The sequence below is a fragment of the Solanum dulcamara genome, chromosome 5 (assembly GCF_947179165.1).
Source record: "Solanum dulcamara chromosome 5, daSolDulc1.2, whole genome shotgun sequence".
NCBI classification, from domain to species: Eukaryota; Viridiplantae; Streptophyta; class Magnoliopsida; order Solanales; family Solanaceae; genus Solanum; species Solanum dulcamara.
In genome coordinates this window covers 21,187,319-21,199,529 of record NC_077241.1, presented here as the reverse complement: position 1 = coordinate 21,199,529, position 12,211 = coordinate 21,187,319, and the positions used below count along the sequence as shown (strand labels likewise).

General features: G+C 33.1%; 1 protein-coding gene across 1 annotated transcript; it reads left to right on the top strand.

The window, feature by feature from the left end:
- Positions 1-1,257: 1,257 nt before the first annotated feature.
- LOC129889089 (uncharacterized) lies at positions 1,258-2,445 on the top strand. Its single transcript, XM_055964218.1, has one exon. It carries the CDS (start codon positions 1,446-1,448, stop codon positions 1,977-1,979), a length of 534 nt encoding a protein of 177 aa, XP_055820193.1. The 5' UTR covers positions 1,258-1,445; the 3' UTR covers positions 1,980-2,445.
- Positions 2,446-12,211: the final 9,766 nt, after the last annotated feature.

The window sequence follows — 12,211 nt, the reverse complement described above, 5'->3', positions numbered from 1 at the left end:
GTTCTTCAAAGAGTGTCCATATGAACTCTCAATTATTTTGTGCATCATATTAGAACCAGGATGACCCAATCGTTCATGCTAGATAATAAAATTATTTGAGTTAGTAAATCTTAGGTTTACTATGGCATGTGTTTCAATCATGCTAAAACTTGTGAAGTATAAGACGGATGAAAGGGCGGATAACTTTTAATATGACACTTACTTTGTGAATAGTAAAATTATACTCTGTCATAATTATAAAATCTTGAAATCGAAGGTGTATCCACTCATATCGAGCTTTCGGTAATACTATAAGATTTAGGTGGTCATACCAATCCTTCAAAGTAGTCCATAATTCAAGAGGGTCTTTCACAGTCAAATATTCAGTTTTTAGTCTTTTATGAATATGATGGAGGAGAAAAATTATGACATTTGTTTTATCTTGGCTTGATGCTTTATTTTCTTGTTTAGTAGTATCACCAAGACCTTTAGCGTCAAAGTGAATTTCAACATCAAAGATCCATGACAAATAATTTTCTCCGGTAATGTCAAGTTCCACAAACTCAAGTTTTGATAAATTTGACATGATGAAAATTGATATAGAAATTAATTTAGAGATAACAAATACAACTAAAATTAAATTTCTTTAATAGATCCACTAGATATAAAAATATAATTTATTTGTTCATCATACCTGGGATAGAAGTTAATTTATACAGAAAAAAACTAGAGTTTCGTGTTGATAACATATTATAAATAAAATGAGAAACCAAATTAACAAAAGGGAAGAAAGAACAAATGAGTAATTTATATGTTTTCTTTTTTGTTCTATATATTTTTCAAGCTTACAATAATGATTATTTATAGGCCTAAATAAAAAATAATTTATAGTGAAAATACATAATAATAAAAATTAAATATGATGAAAATAAAATTTAATAAAAATAAATTATATTGATGAATAATATGGACATATATTTTTACAACAAGAATAACATTTTCCCCTTTTTAATTTTGGTATGCATATGTAGGAAGGTTGAACGTTACATATTATATAGATTTGGGATAAAAATAAAAGAAAAAGATACTATATTTGTTTCGTTTTTTCCTACTAGTTTCCAATTCAACATAGGAAAAAGGAGAAAAAGTACGCGCGCCGTTAAATGCGCGTATGCCTATTATTAACCTCTCCACTATAGCCACGTCATTGCCCCCATTTGTTTTTTTTCCCCAAGACCGCCTTTGATTCCTTTATAAGCCCCTTCTCTCCTCCTCTTGGAATCCATCATCAAACCTGCCTTCTCTTCTTTATTCCTATATTTATTATTATACAAGATTAGATCAATTTGTATGCATCTTTAGCAATAGCAATATTGCAATTTTTCTTACAGAGTTGTTCCATTTTTTCTATTTTAATTATATTTCTTTCTTCCACCCTTCTTTCGCAGTTTTTCCGATCCATTCCGATGGCCGGAGTTGCCCTTCTTCTTCAACCACAAGATATTCTCAAACAGCACGTTAGTTATCGTCGACCTATGAGATCTCGGCGAAATTCCACTTCTAAACCTCTACCTAACCCTAACCCTAACCCTAACCCTAAGAACAACAGAAGAAAGCGAAGTCCACAAAATAATGGATCGCCTAACTTTTCGACTTCTCCCCCTACTACTAAAAATATCCATCTGGTGATGGGCGAGGTCAAGATTCTGAAGCGCGGTGAAGTGTTGACCAATAACGTCTCCTTGAAGGTAAAGGAAAACAAGCTTGCCGCTGGTGATGCTGTTGAAGGTTTTGTGTTGTCCACTACAGATCGGCTGGGTCCACAGCCGGATATGGTGCCCAAGAGGATGGCGATTGCTGATTTCTATGCAGGATCGGCTTTCGTCTCCTCGCCGCCACCGAGCTCTTTGCCCGTGCCGGCTTTTTTCAAGAAGAGAAGTGAGGATAACCACGACGCTACAAGTGACTTGAGGCGTCTTCTCAGGCTCGATCTGTCATGAACGGTGGAGTAGTTGAATAGTTATGGTGACGATCCAACTTAGTATAAAGTCTTTGAATAAGAAGTTTGTGTTTTGCTCCTTGCTCGTGAAAGCTTCCCTTATTTTTTCAAGGGGAAGGACGAGTTGGCAAAGCAATTTGTTGAATTTCCTTGTTTAGGTCCTTTATTTTACCTTTTATTATAGCAGAAAAGTAGATCTAGTAGCTAGGTTGTTGTTTTTGGTTGTATTATAAAGTAGTAACTGTATAGCCTAGTCCCAAGTTTGGGCCTTTCATTTTAAGCATCTATTGTTCTTATCGCCTGCTATAGGATTGTTTGTAGGGTCAATAGGTCTATTTTCAGTCGGGTAGTGGCTTAGAGCCATTAACATATCCTTCTGTAATTTATTTCTCTTTGATTTTATATGTATCTCCCCTTGTTCATGTTTTATGAAGCAGTAATTAGAAAGATTATTACTTTGTGTGTCATTACACTGCTCTGCTTCGTTATATCATAATTTTTTGCGCTGTTATGTTATTTCTCTGTGTGAGCTTCTGTCTCTGGCAATTCTCTCTTTTATCATAGAAATCACTGTGAAACAAATTAACTTTGTGTCTCAATTCTTTTTGTGCTAACAATATTCCCACTTAAGAGCGGAATTCTGTATGTTTTAATCTTCACCATCACATTATTCGGATGGTTAATTGGTGGTGTCTTCATTGCACTCCGTGCAGCTTCTTATTCCATTTCATTGGTGACATATTCCAGTCTCTGTTAGTTCTGAAACTAAAACTGCTTTAATTCTTAATGTAGTTCGGCAAGTTATCATCTCTGGAGCTCTGGGACTTTCAGATATACTGTTGCATTGCAAATACTTTTCTACTTTGAAATCTTACTTCCAAATGTCTAGTATTTCTCTTGTTGCATTGTTGCATGTGTTCTTTGACCAGAGGCTTATCTTTCTTGCATCAGAATGTATTCTGTCACCAGTCTGTGCTTCCTCATGCATTTTTTGCAGATAATGCTGGGATCACTGTGGTCAACAGAGGGGGGCTACATTTGTGAAGGCAAAGAGGTGAAGAACAATCAGATCTTGTACAATTATGTGGATATTGAGTCGGATAATTGATAGAGAATGTAAACTTGTCATGGCTGCATGATTTGTCTTGGGTAGTATCCTCAAAATCAGACGTACCTTGGACTTCGTATCATAAACATAACATAGCATGAGCTATATGTGGATCCACTAGCTAACCCACAAAAGCAAAACTTACGGTGGCACGTTGTTTAGAAACAAATGGTTGCTACTATGGTTCCCTAGTAAATCCCCACCATAAAGTTCGCTTTATGCTAAGTTAATCCCAATAGAATACATAAAACATAGTTATTAGAAAAGGTAAATCAACCAATTCAACATCATGCATCAGTTAGTATGTGTGATTTTAGTGTAGTTTCTTTAGCAGTTCTCTTTTGAATCTGCTCTTTTGGAAGTAGGTTTTATTAACCGTATTATCCATATAAGTAGGGTTATCACTGTATGCTTTTCTGTGTATTATCCATTCAACCATAAAGTAAGAGAGAAAATAGAACACCTAAAAGATTGATCAGTTCCTTCCTTATGCTACTATGGTCAGAATATATTATTAACACTATAATAATAAGTATAGGGTCTACAGGCCCTTCGTTGCCCAGGTCGTAATTTTGATTTGAAACCCCTTGTAAAACCAATGCAGGGAAGAGACTGTTCTAAATTAATATTACTACATGTATATTTTTTAATGACACCTGATTTGCACTTCTCTTCTTCCTTCATATCAATAATCAATACTTTGTCGAGTCCTCCATGTTTCTTTCCTTCTCTTACATCTGTTTCTCCTTTGCTTCTGTTTTTTTAAAGGAATTTACAGTTTTGGTTCGATTTTTGCTCTGGCGATAAGGTATGTATTTATGAACAATTAATATGTGTTCCTGATTTGAGGATTTTCTCTCTTCCTCTCCTAATGTCATAGATTCTATTTTCTGTGTCATCGCTCAACTCTTGAAGTTATAGAATTTTCTTAAGGCTATTTTACCTGTGCCTTTTGCCTTTTTCTTAACTGATTATTCTTATGCGTGTTCTTCTATTATGGTTGTCAATATTTTCTGTCCAGATTTAAGAGATCTGGAAATCTTCAATGGGGTATTGTTCTAGGGATTTCCCCCCTTCGTTTCCTTCGTCCTATATCACCTCTGGTCCCGATAGAGAATAACAATGGAGTTTATTAAAGGCTATTGTAGAACTTGTCTAGCCTTTGGCTCTTTTGTTTACTATTTTGGATACGCATGTGTTTTATTATAGCCATACATGACTTTAGGCTTCTAGCTTCTAGCTTCTCAATAAAAAAATTAAACATTGATTGCCTTTACTAATTTGCAGATTGTTTATAAATGAGGTTAGGTAGGAAGCACCGTTTCCTTGTTATTCGCTATGTTCTCTTCATTGTCTCCTCCTCCTTTATCTCGTGAAAAATAGCCTCTCTACACCCTGAGATAGTGGTAAGGTCTGCATCTTGCCCTCCTCAAACCTCACTTGTGGAATTTCACTGGGTATATTGTTGTTATTGTTGTTGAGGTTAGGTAGGAATGTAATCCATATATGGAAATTTTGTAATCAGGTTTTGAGGGTCTTATCTTATCCCAAAATGGAACTTCTATTTTGTATCTTCGTTTGGTTTTTAAATTTTTTCCTTGTGGTAAGTCTTTATTTCTTGGCCTATGTTGTATTTTGTGATTTGGGGTACATTGAGTTTTTCTTGTTTCCTTCTTTATTTTGCTACTATTTCTTGATGATGAGATTTTTGTGTTAGATTTCCTCGTGTTTTCAATTGCCCGAAAATAACAATATTAAGTGATGGTAAAGTGAAAGAAACTCTAATTTGATTTCGCCTATAGTGAATAATTGCTATTAATAAGAAATGTTGATCGTAAACAACTTTTGAGCTTGAATGTGAAATATTGACTTAAATCTTAAGGTATCAATTTATTGGTGATGACACCTCCTTGTTGCTACGGTTCCTTGCTTATATATGTATATGCTTAGCACAATTTTGTTATTAGCTGTCATGTTTCTCTTCACTATTGTTTTTCTTTTAATTACTTCTTTGATTTGCTTGAGCCGAGGGTCTCTCAGAAACAACCTTGTTACCTCGGAGAGGTAGTGATAATGCCGGTATACTCTATCCTCCCAGACACCACTTTGTGTCATTTCATTGTGTATGATGTTGTAGTATCGGTAGAGACTAAATTTAAAGCACTTCAATGTGTTCATTTACCTTGTGTGTTAAAAATCATGAGCTCTTTTTTTTTATATAAATTTTCAGCTACTCTTTACCAATCAATATGTATCTTACTCTGAGACCACAATCTAAGAATCCATCACTGACTTTCTTTGATTGATCTACCATTATATTTGGCACAATAATCTTTGAATCTGGGTTGAACCTCGCCCGGGATCCAAAATTTTATAGGATTAATAGAAAATTGTATAATAGAAAATATTTTCAACGTGTGATTTGTCCTTTATTGGACAGGACGCCAAATATCATAAAATGCATTTTATTCCTCCGTTGGAGTGCTTCCATATTTAGCTTCTGTGGCTCTAATAGCTTCTTAGATGACTTCACTTTTCTATAAATCTAACAGTATGAGTGCTCTCATTTGGGCATAGGTCGCATTGAATTGGCAGCTTTGTCGAGCACCCTTATGGAATTTGTTTCTCTTTGATTTTATATTTATCTCCTGTAGTTTATGTCTTGCGAAGCTGTAAGTAGAAAGAATATTAGTTTAGTGTCAACACACTGCTCTGCTTGATTATCATAACTTGCGCTGTTATGAGCTTTTCTTTGATAATTCTGGTTGCTGGAAGGGATTTTTTTTCTGTTTTTGTATATGATTCTCTTTGTAGAGGTTCCTCTGTTTTTGTCATAGGAGTAGGTGTGAAACAAATAACTTTTGAGTCTTCATTCTTTTGTGCTAACAAAATTCCCACTCAGTAGCGTCTCCATTGCACTCCGTGCAGCATCTAATTGCATTTCATGGCTGGCATTTTTTCAAGTTCTGAAACTAAAGCTGCTTTAATTCTTAATTTAGTTCAGCAAGTTGATCGTGGTCTGGAGCTCTGTCCTTTCAGATTACTTCTCCTGACGTTGAAATCTTACTTCCAAATGTGTAGTCATTCTCTTGTTGCTTTCTGCATGCATTCTTTGACCAAAGGTCTATCTTTGGACTGAAATCTTGCATCAGAATGTACTTCTGTCACCAGTCTCTGCTTCCTCATGCAACTTTTTGCAGAAAATGCAGGGATCTGTGGCAACAGAGGGTGGGCTACATTTGTTAAGGCAAAGGAGTGGATCAAATCTTGCACAGTTGTGTGGATTTTCGAGTAAGTTGACAAGAGTGAAGAGCAGAACTCTTAGGGCTCTTTTTGGTACAAAAGACTAATAACACAGAGATTAATAATGCGGCATTAGTAATTCAGTAAGTGTTTGATTCATTGGTTCCCCCTAATTTAGAATTCTACAAAAAATCGTTTTCTCAATTGTACTTTTAAATTATTATGAGATTTTATATTTCATTGAGTCAAGAAAAGCAACTGTCGGACAATATTATTTTTTCTGGCCTTCTAGAGAAGAACTATTTTATTGCTATGTTTACAATATTATTCTTTGTGGCGAAGAACTATTTTATTGCTATGTTTGTTATTTTTTTACTTGAATTATTTGAGGGTAAATAATTTTTATTTTAATAAATTGACGACTCACAAAATGTCAAATTTCAATTTACAAAAAGATAGGTCATCTATTTTTAAAATAAGAAAAGGTAAACAATAGTAAAGCCGAATAAACTAATTACGTTTAATACATAAAAAATGCTATTTTTAATTTAACAAGCGATAGGTCTTTTTAAAATCAAAAAGCTGGTGAAAAAGGATAAATAATAGAAAAATCGAATGGATCATTACGTTTACACATAAAAATCAAATTGTAATTTAATTTAATATATATGTAATTTTATAAATTGTGTAATACAAATAATCAGAAAATCACATATATATCAACAAATAATACATTCAATTAAGATCACAAACGTCATGTGATTATGTATTTGCTTTTTTAAGTAATAAATGTTAAACAACTCACATATCAAATATTGTATTGGATTTATCTAGCAATAAACAACTCTCTCTAAATAATAAAATTTATAAGCTAATTTACTTAAATAAATTTACTAGTACAAATATAAAATATAAAACTAAGAAAATAAACAAAATGATTAAAATGATTTGAGGAGTATTTTTTATCTATACATATATTAAATCCTATTTATTATTAATACCATCAAATGAAAGGTATTAGTTATACACCCTATAATATCAAATAAGTTGTATAACTAATACATGACTAATACATGTATAGTTATACATAGGCCCAAAATTTCTATCGAACATAATGTTATATAAATAAAAATTACTAGAAAAAATACCTTTTAATAAATAATTACTGATTTTAGCGATACTTTTTATTTATTATCATTTATAGCAATATATAGCAATATTATGAGTGCAGCGGGCCTTTCCCCGGATCCTGCACATAGAGGGAGATTTAGTGCACCGGGCTGCCTTTTTTTTATATCAATATTATGATACATCTGCCATGTATTAAAAGTGAATTATGCATGCAATATGAATGTATTATAAGTGTTTTAAAATATATTATACTTGTTTAATAAAAAATTGACACAATGTATTATAAGTGTATTAAAGTATGTGATAAATATATTATCCATGAATAAAACTTATATTATATGAGTTTTATAAATTATTCTCGCTAATATGTATTAAAATTGTATTATAAATATTAAATATTTTCTTAATATAGTATATTTATGTAAATTTCCCATATAAATACCATATATAATAGATGTGCGATTTCTTCTAATACATTCTCTCGAAGACGTCTATGGGCAATAAGGGGGGGGGGGAGTGGATCGAAGCAAAGACCTCGACCTATGCTGGTTATTTGATTTAGCCCAAGTATTTCCGATTTAATTTTCTTATTTGATTTTGCGTTTTGACTTGTAGCAGTTCCCTTACGAATTACTCCAGAAATTAAGGGGGCATTTGGTAGTTGGTTTAAGCTATACTTAATACATAAAAAAAAGTTATTCATGTATTAATTTTATAATATGTTTACTTTGCAAATAGGATAAAAGTTATTCATGTGTTAGTTTTATACAACGTTTAGTTAGTAAGTATTCAAATGTTGTATAAAAGTTATTGATGAATTAATTTTAGTCGATGTATGGTTGTGTTTTTGTTTTTTATAATCTTACATAAATAATACTTACATAACTTATGAGAAAATTTACGTATAATTTATTTGGGATAGAAGACAATACGAGCACAGTTAACACAATTCATGCTAGACCGATACTCGAGCTACACAAGCCATGATGATACAAAGAGGAGCTCGAGAGACTCTTATGAGACACCAATGGAAGGACTTCCAAGGATTAGTCATTCATGGCTACATTTTAAATAGGGCAAATAAGCCAATTTGAGCTATTTATGTAACAAGGCTACTCTTGTAAGAGGCATCCTATAAATAGATGCCTTACTCATTTTCTAGGATAGATTTTGGATGTTAGGATGAAAAAACTCTTTAAAGAGTATAATTCAAGGGTGAACTCCCTTTAGGTTAGTCTAGTTTAGTGAATCTAAATCTAGATTAGTGGCGAATGGATTCACATTGTTGATTAAAACTTTTTCACCTTGATTTCACTTGAGATTGCTCATTTGTGGATTCAAATATGAAATTCAATTGAACCCTTCTTTCTTCACTTCTCATTCTTATTTTTCATCAATCTTACTTTTATGTTGTTTGAATTTCATATTTGATTTCGAGTGGATTCATCCCCAATTGGAATCTTATCATTTTAGTACCAGAGCCAGATTTAAGTTTGTTTTTACAAATCTAAGTCTTAGAATTTTGATCTATTTAAAAGTCTAAAAAAAGTCCAAAAAGAAAGAAAATATTTTGAGTTTGATTTGTTGTTTGAAGCTAGATCCTTGTTCCATATAGTTATTTCAGTTTAAATTTGAAATTTCGAGTGATTTGGAGTAATAGAAGATAAGTTACCATTTAAGGGTTTTAATTTTTGAGCTTTTAAAACTTTTTAAATTTTGAAAGGGAAATTGGAGCGTAATAACCATTGTGATTTGTTTCCTATGTTGAGGGGAAACTAATCCTAAATTTTGAGCCAATTTCAAGTTAATTTGAGATTGTTGGTCATTGATGTGTGTTCTTGAAGAAGAGCAAGCCCAAAAGGTACATTTGATCAAATTTTCTCAAGTCAAAGATGATCAAAATGTTTGTGGGTTTACTAGTAGGAATTAGAAAAAAGTATGAAAAAAATTCAAAAAAAGAATATTATTTTCCACGCAGACTGCCATGTCAGCAGTCAACCTAGTCAACTATGCCAACACAACAATCACATCAATTCCAACACAATGCCACATCAATGGCTAACTGCCGGGGGTATCCAAACGCGCCATATGCACAACAACTTCAGAGGTTGTTTGTGAAGGTTCTATACTTAGTTTTTTTTTTGAGGTCTCAAAATTTTGAACTCAATTTTGTTTTCAAGTATGGAAACTATTTGGTTCCCAATTGTTTTTTAAGTGGCCAAACTCAATACTTCTTCTTCTACACTCATTTTTCTTTCATTTCTCAACGATTTAATAGCTAATTAACATTTGTTATCTTTAAACATCAAATTATTTCTTTGATCATTCAAATTAAGTAACAACACGTAATTTCTCTACTTTTGTTTCTTAGTTTTTTTGAGTCCGATTTTTTATGTGCTTCTTTTTTTCTATTTTCTTCTCTTAATTCAAGTTCTTAAGCTTTATTTGAGTCTTCCTTTTTTCAAGCGTCACAAAAATCTACTCCACCACAAAGAATTAGTGATTTTGTGAATTGATTAGACAAAGGTAAGTCGCTATCAACTTTGAAAATACATTATAGAAAGGTGAGTTGTGAGTCAAATATGAGAGGTGTGAGGAATTTTTCAACTAAATTTGTTTGTTAAGTTTTGTAGGTAGGTATAAGGTGATAATAAAGAAGAATATCATCTATAACTTTTGAATATTGTAGAGATGACATTAGTAATACACTTACAGCAATGTGAGCTACGAACATGGTGAAAAAGAGTCTTGTGAGGAATATGATGGTCCTTATGAGCATGGTAATGAGTCTTATGAGTATGATGGTGAATTATATGAGAGATATGATGGTCCATGTGATAATGAACGACATGATGGTTAGAACTACTGCTTCGGAGACAAATATGAGATGATTGAGGCCTATAGTTCTTGTGATGATGTTGAAGGAGTAGAATGACCTTATGATGTATACCATGGTGAAGATGAAGATTTTCATACTTCACATCATAGTTATGATGGCGATGTGAGATACAATACTTTCTCCAATAAATCTTATGAACCACTTGAAGAAGGTTATGATAGATAGAAAAGTGGTGAGGTTGAATGTTCTTCCTCGTCTTGTGCTACTTCTTATCCTAGTCATAGAGGTATAGATGTATGGGCGAGATCATCTCAAAGACATTGTGTGGACCATAAAAGAAGTACTTATCCTATTTCTTGGGGTGCAATGACTTTTGCTTCTTATCGTAGTTTCAATGTGACTTATTCTCTATATGGTGATGAGGTTGGAGGTAGAGTGGGAGGAACACTAAGCCATGACTTAGTAGAATTAAGAGAATTCTTTATCATAGGAAACATTTTGATGATTGCTCGAGGATGTTTGAAAAGATCAAGTCTATGGTACAAGAGAGGCAAGTTATTCATCATGAAGATAAATCTAAGGAGTTGCTCTTTATGAGGATGGCACAAAGGAGTCTAACATGGAGGTCAAAACACCCACTCTTTTGCACCAAAATGGAAGCTAGAGTTGAAGGGATCTCCAAATCTTTCACAAGGAATCCTTGGCAGTTATCCTAACTCCCATAAAATTGAGAGATAAAAGATTGAGAGGAATAAGGGTGTGAAGAGTGACAATTTTAGAGTGGAAAAATGAGAGATCATGTGGAGTGATGTGAGAGGGTTGTCACAACCTTATTCTAACTAATGTAACTTTTATTTCTCTAGTTTCTTTAATGATTATGCAGGTGCCCTTGGAAGCAAGCCTAGTGAAGAACCTCAAAATGTGAAAAATCATGAAGTCTTTGAAAGCTTCCAAAAGGAGCAAATATGCTCCAATGTTGATGACCAAGGTGAAGACACTTCTTCCTATAAGCTAGAAGGTAACAATGCCAGCTCTTATACGTTCTTAACTTAGAAAATCATTATGTGGCTAGTATCCAATTGAGTGTAAATGATAGCTTGTCTATATGTGAGCATATTGAGTCTTTACCTTATGATGTTCTTGATGACACCTTGTTGCGTGATGATAATATCCTTGTTGTGAGTGAGCAAACCTATAGAGAACCAGACCGACATTTCTAGTAAGGTCGATTTGTGTCCACATAGTGTAGGCACTTGTAGCTTGAATGAGGGTACATTGTCATGTGATGAAAGTGATCCTACACTAGTTGGTTCTATTGATGACCACGTTGATTCTTGTAGGAAGATCAATTAGTGTCCATCTAGTGTTGGCACTTATGCTTTGAATGAATTCCTAGACCTTAACACCTTTTCTTATTTCTGTCATGAGAATCTTGAGGTAGAATGTGTGTTTAAGGATAATCTCTTGTTTGATGATAACATGACTTTTGAGAGTGTGGATAGTGGAATGACTTATAATGTTGGAAGTGTAGTCACTCTTGAAGGCTACCAATTATTTGAGAATCCATTATGGTGTGATGACACATTTTTCAAAGATGAAAATCTCTTCTTTGAAGATGATATTACGTTTATTGGAGAGGTTAGTGTAAAAAAGGAAGGTGATGATTATGTGTCAATTGCTACTTCTTTCTTGTGTGTTTCAATCATTCATGTGAGTCTTAATTCTTTTGTATATAAAGTGGAGTCAAAACTTGAGAACACTTTATAAAAGTTTATTTATGTGACACCTTTCTCTATTACTTATTTGCATATGATGATGCTCACACTTTTGAGTGGAGTATGTTATTGGAAGATAAGAGTGCCAACTGGGCAAATGAGGGCGTACTTGAACCATGTTCATAGATTTCCTTTTC

Bases quoted from the DNA above. Each gene is read 5' to 3' on its own strand.
- LOC129889089 (XM_055964218.1), top strand. From the start codon at position 1,446: ATGGCCGGAGTTGCCCTTCTTCTTCAACCACAAGATATTCTCAAACAG.